The 5,913-nt window shown below is 44.5% G+C and overlaps 2 protein-coding genes across 2 annotated transcripts; one reads left to right on the plus strand and one right to left on the minus strand.

The window, feature by feature from the left end:
* Positions 1-2,219: 2,219 nt before the first annotated feature.
* On the minus strand, positions 2,220-3,581 carry foxi3b (forkhead box I3b). Its single transcript, XM_068740544.1, has 2 exons — positions 2,962-3,581; positions 2,220-2,797 (listed from the first exon to the last, which is right to left on the minus strand). Exons 1-2 carry the CDS (start codon positions 3,560-3,562, stop codon positions 2,220-2,222), a joined length of 1,179 nt encoding a protein of 392 aa, XP_068596645.1. The 5' UTR covers positions 3,563-3,581.
* Positions 3,582-4,390: 809 nt separating this feature from the next.
* On the plus strand, positions 4,391-5,425 carry syce3 (synaptonemal complex central element protein 3). The gene is made up of 3 exons (XM_068740823.1): positions 4,391-4,422; positions 4,674-4,792; positions 4,904-5,425. Exons 2-3 carry the CDS (start codon positions 4,687-4,689, stop codon positions 5,086-5,088), a joined length of 291 nt encoding a protein of 96 aa, XP_068596924.1. The 5' UTR covers positions 4,391-4,422; positions 4,674-4,686; the 3' UTR covers positions 5,089-5,425.
* The last annotated feature ends 488 nt before the right edge of the window (positions 5,426-5,913 follow it).

Genomic DNA, 5,913 nt, shown 5'->3' on the forward strand with positions numbered 1-5,913 from the left:
TTGGCACAGAGCTCCAACAGCTTGACGGTGTAAAAGACCACTCTTATTCTTGATGTCGCGTCTTTTACCTGTCAGCTTTCAGTCTGAGTAGATAACGAATTTACTGCACGGAGGATTCTAAGTGCCGAGATCATTTGGGATTGATGCGTAACATGTTGAGACAGTCGTGCTTCTGATATTCACCACATTTCACTCCTGTGCTTTCCCACCTGAGCTGTGCTTATTCACCACTTTCTCTGTTTTTACAGCACCTGATCCACTCTGCAATACACACATTAAACGATTATTCCTTGGCACAGCATAAATCATAAATGCTGTCTGAGGTTGTTTTTTACTTTTGATTTATTTATTTTTACAAAGTATCCAGGACATTTGACACAGTTAAATCAGATATGACACAACTCATAAAAATTAACTTTATGAGCCATCCAAATTCAACCTCACCGCATCTCTTGAAATCAGTTATGCAAATTTGACAGGTTGACCCTCTAACCTCCAACCATTAATACACTCTGTCAATTTTATTTTCCTTTCTTTCTTTCTTTCTTTCTTTCTATCCTTCTTTCTTTCTTTCTGTGTTTATTGTAAATGATGGTCATGCTGCCTGTGTTTCGGGGTAAATAAAGGCCTAAAGGTGACATCAGTGCATGGAAGAGTACTGAAATAACACGCGGAATGACAACAGAATAAAACCACAATTTTCTATCTATCTATCTATTATCTATCGATCATCTATCTATCTATCTATCTATCTACATTCATTACAGATTCTGTTTCAACACAACCGAGACATACGATTTTCATGCTTTCATATACAGCATGCTCCTTTTGTTTACCGGTACATTGCTGTTGCTGCCGTGCATGTGACTAACTTTACAAATGCAATTTTTTGCACTTTCAGTCACAGAGGAGAGCAAACTGTGGTTTTCTTTGTATTGTGAAATAAATAAAATGACTTCACGCATGATTCATGTTTGTGCAGAATTTCCTTTGTCAGTTTTCACCTAAGTGTGCGCAATGGAAAGTGTCGTTTGATAGTTGTGGTGAAAATCCTTCTCTGAAGATTAATCATGACTCGGCATGTCATCAACTGTGCTGAGTGTTCATCTAACAGTTAATTCCCACTTATCTGGAGTTTTACTGTTGGTCTCCCGCTTGTAATAAAGGTGCTTGCATGCAGTCAGCAGTATCTGGTGAAAGGATGGAGGGAATTCACACTTCTGTGTAGCATGGAGACTGCATGGGAATTTGGGTTTCTCACTGTGCAGGAGAAGCAGTTAACGATCCATCACACAGAGATCAGGTTACACCAACATGGAGGTTCCACGCTTTGGTCATCGCTTTTCTGACAGGTCTGTTTTCACTCAGGAAGAACTTATTTTAATCTCTTTCAGTGGTGAGTGTGGAATTAGACCATATATAACCAGTTGTTCCTGCATTCTTCTTAAAAAGTAAATTAAAAAAATACAATAATACATTTCTAAAACCTTTTATTTATATTTTTAAAAAAACAACATACATAGCATCGCCATACCTTTGTAATCAGATTTTTTTACGACAATTTCCAATAAACCCACAATCTAAATGTATAACAATACACCACACATTGACATATTTACAGCATACTAAATGCCTTTGCACATTTGTATCAGACCCCAGGATCATCAGCTGTTCAGAAAGTCATCCTCTTATAGAGCATTTATTTGTACACACATTACATGAACAGTGGTGTAATTGAAGAACTCTAAATATGCTGTCTGTCTGCCATGTGGACGATACCATCAAAGAATCCCAGATAATGGTGTGTGGAATAGCCTGATGTCAGCAGATCAGATCTTGGGTCTGTTACTAATGAGTCAGATCTGATAGAGACTAGTTCTAGGTGGAATAAAAGCTGACTGAGGAACTGATAGTGAGGCTGACAGCAGATTTAGGGAGTGACACTTGCCATCCATTGTGGTAGACTCAGCTTTTCCTGTGGGAATCTAAAGCCTTTTTACTCTGCTGTCACACGCTATACTGATCTCAACTGTCTCAGTCAGCGCAAACGTACTGTGCGCGTGTGCGTGTGTGTGTGTGTGTGTGTTTGTGTGAGTGTACATGTATTGTCTTCACAAAAGCGCCTCTCGATAACAAATGTGACTAGACAGGTAAAAAAAAAAAAAGACAATTCCTGCCACTATTCTTCGACTCAAATTTTCCCCTCCTTTAATGTCTTGTTAGACTTCAGTCCCCTCGCGATGATAGAGGATTCCCGCCGAGCCCAGCGTGGGGTAGAAATGCCCACTCGATGAACTGTACTGGCTGAGGACGGGGCTCGAGTAACCGAGGGAAGAGTGGATGGGTGAAGAGGAGAGACCAGGGGGAGCTGGCACTTGTTGTAACCATTCCGGAGCACCTGCATTGGGGGAGTAGCTGCCAAAGCTTCCAGGCTGCGTGGGTCTATGGGGCCCATCTAAAGGAAGGCTGATCTGCAGTGGCCTGCTTAACCCATCGCCTCCCACCTCACTGGCTGCCTCAGCTGTCACGCCGGACATCTCAGACAAGAAGCTGCTAAGACAAGGCGCGGGACCTGACGATGAAGGAGAGGGGATTCGATCCGCTGTGGTAGAGATATCGAGGACGGTGTTGCCGGAGTGTTTGGGGCTGCCCCTCTCGCTGTCGCCCGAGTCTGGAGCCCCCGAGACGCCATCGCCACCGGGGAGGGAATCGGACTTTCTCTTCCTTTTGCGGCGGAAGTTTCCGTTGTCGAACATCTTTTCACAGTTCGGGTCAAGCGTCCAGTAGTTGCCTTTGCCTGCAAGAGCGGTGGATTAACTGAGGTTCAGTTCAGAGTTCACAACACATCATGGAACACAGCAAATAATAAATACACAAAAAAACACTGAATGGGAGGGGGGGGGGGGGGGGGTAGTCAAATGAAAAACAAACAAAATCAACACTTAGATTTTCAGTCATTACCTGGGTCGTCCTCATCTCTTGGCACTTTTTTGAAGCAGTCGTTAAGTGACAAGTTGTGCCGGATGGAATTCTGCCAGCCTGCCTTACTCTTGTTGTAGAAAGGGAAGTTGTCAGCGACATACTGGTAAATCTGACTCAAGGTCAGCCTTCTGTCCGGCGCCCCGTGTATAGCCATGGCGATGAGGGCAGAGTAGGAATACGGTGGCCTGACCAGCTTCATCAGGTCTTCTTGTGACGGAAGAGAGAACCAGCCCATCTCCCCTCCCGGGCCCCCAGCTCCAGCAGGACCCAGATAGGGTCTCTGCATTCCATAGTGCTGAGGAACAAAAGGGGGGCCGGGGTTTCCCGGTGGGCCAGTAGTAGCCAGGTATGACGATGTGTTGATCCCGGCGCCATTGAACCAGAGGTAAGGGTTCGGGGAAGAGGTGGCGTAGTCGCTCAGGTCGTAGGATGTCGGTGTGGTGCGCTGAGGACTCGGCAGTGAGGGAGGAGGATAGTAGCAGTCACTGTACATGCTGAGTTCAGGCGGCTCCTGGCCGAGGCTGGGAAACTGTGGGCCACATCGAGGGGGAGATCGGTCCTGCATCTCAAATGAAGACATTATTCAAATTTCTTCTCACCTTTTCTCACTCCTTTGACCAGGTGTCTTTCCTCTAAACACACTTCTTGGAAGTGATTTTGTTCACCTCCTATAAAGTCCTTTCCTTGTTCAGATCTCTGCAGGTGTTTCAGAGTAAGCCGAGTCAAATAATGCTTCCAAGTTGCAGGCTACTCTTCACCGCTTCTTCCTTGTCTGTTTGCCCTTGCTTTATGTCAACATGTCACCTGTCAAATCTGCTTTATCTATTCCTCAGAAAACGCCCCCATTCTCCTTTGATTGGCTGCTTTCTCAGGTGAGTCCACTGCTTTCACTTTTTTTTTTCTTTTTTTTCCTCAGCTGTCAGCGAGTTTAGTTCCTCCGGGGGATTTGTTCACCCACATTTAAATAATTTTCCACTCAAGCAATTAGTTGTGTTAAGGCTTGATTCCCCCCCCCCCCCCCCCCCCCCCACCCAAGCCAAGATTATTAAACAAATTTTAAACAAACTGAAATGATACCATATGACCAATTTAAATAACTTGTTTTAGTTTATTCTTCATTGTACGACTGCTATGTTAGACAACTTTGTTGTTGGAAATCAGAATAATATTGTCAGCAGTAACAACAGATGTTTTTCTGAACTGATTTTATTATTTATTATTACCAATAACGTTTTAACTCCATATTTTAACTTCTACGCAATGAAAGACTATACATATTGTCTACAGACGGTTTGTGAAAATTATTACATCGCTGTCTTTTCAGTTGAAGTTTCTCATGACGTCATTTTTGACGTCCATCATTCATCAAACACAAGTACGTCATTTCTTTTTATTGGCTAAGGAGCGATTTTGAAGTTCTCGCAGCAGAAACGCCACTGCGTAAGTTGCCCATATTTTCTATTAAATATTGATACTGATACCCGAAATTAAAAACCATTATTTAATATTTTAGATACGATTGTTTTCGACAAATATTGTTATCGCAATAATAAGTTTGTAAAAACCAAAAGCACGCCATGCTAACGTTTCCTGTGTCGCCTTGCCAACGGTAACGGATTAGGGTACGTTTGTTTTATTGATCGTGACGAGCCGACGGCGGAGCGGTGACGGAATCCTCTTTATCCGGACAGCTGTAATTGCTAGATGGCCGACAGTCCGCTGCCAGAACGTCCTCGGGCCGGCGGCGAAGACTCGCTGGGTCACGACAAGGACTTGGAAAGAATGGGAGAAGACGTCGAGAAAATTTCAGGTGTTTAAATCCACGTTATAACTGCCGACACTTGTTATAACAGCGTAGCTGAACAGACTCGTATATGCCCGATGAGATGTTGTTTGATCCCCTGCGTGTGTCCCTTTGCAGCGCAGCTAACTTGGATGGCTTACGACATGGTGGTTCTGCGGACCATTCCCGAGCTGGCGGCCTCCATGCTGAAGCTGGAGGAGGCTTATGAAAGAGGCAGAGCTGCTGTCGGGGGACTCCGAGACCAGGAGCCGGAGAGGAGCGACGGTCCCGGGCCTCCTCCAGCGGCTCACGCTCAGACGTGAGCCGGAGAGAGGAGCAACGGTCCCGGGGAGAGGAGCGACGGTCCCGGGCCTCCTCCAGCGGCTCACGCTCAGACATGAGCCGGAGAGAGGAGCGACGGTCCCGGGCCTCCTCCAGCGGCTCACGCTCAGACGTGACGCGGTTCAGAGATTGGTCTCACTGTAAACGTTTGGCAGTGAGGGTTTTGTTAAAACAGTTGTTGAATAAGTTACAGAAAGGCGTCAATGTTTTTTTTTTGTTTCCATGGAAAAGCATGTGTATGGGTTTATGGTTCTCCTTTTTTGCATGACATTTAATGCATCTCGATTTTTTATTTGCATGGACTTCAAATTGTATTCGTTTTGAAACTAAACTATTTTGTCAAAATGAAAAATAAAAGAGTGGAATGCAAATGCCTCATGTTGTTTTTGACAGACTTTCACATTTCCACGCCTGCTTTTTATTGTCCAACAGTTATTTATTGAAATGTTACACCAGCTTTCAGATTTGGATTTAATTGCATATGTTTCTACATGGGGATGCAGTTAAAGATAGGGTTTACGACTTATTTTTAATCTGATTGTTTTCTAGATGGAAACCATGGAGAGAAGCACAGGACAAGCACATCCGACCGACTACAGTGATCTGGAAAACATGTTGAAAGAGCTGGACTCCTTGTCTCGCTGCATGGATCGGCTGGCATGTACGTATGGCAGGTTCCTCCGACATGTCTGAAAGCATCGTCTGCCAAACGCGTAGCAAGATGACCGAGGTGACGGATTCATTTGCACAAATGCAAATCAACGTGAAGTCTCTGAAATACGATAGCTTTAAGCAGATTAACTCAA

Source organism: Brachionichthys hirsutus, chromosome 6 (assembly GCF_040956055.1).
Source record: "Brachionichthys hirsutus isolate HB-005 chromosome 6, CSIRO-AGI_Bhir_v1, whole genome shotgun sequence".
NCBI lineage: Eukaryota > Metazoa > Chordata > Actinopteri > Lophiiformes > Brachionichthyidae > Brachionichthys > Brachionichthys hirsutus.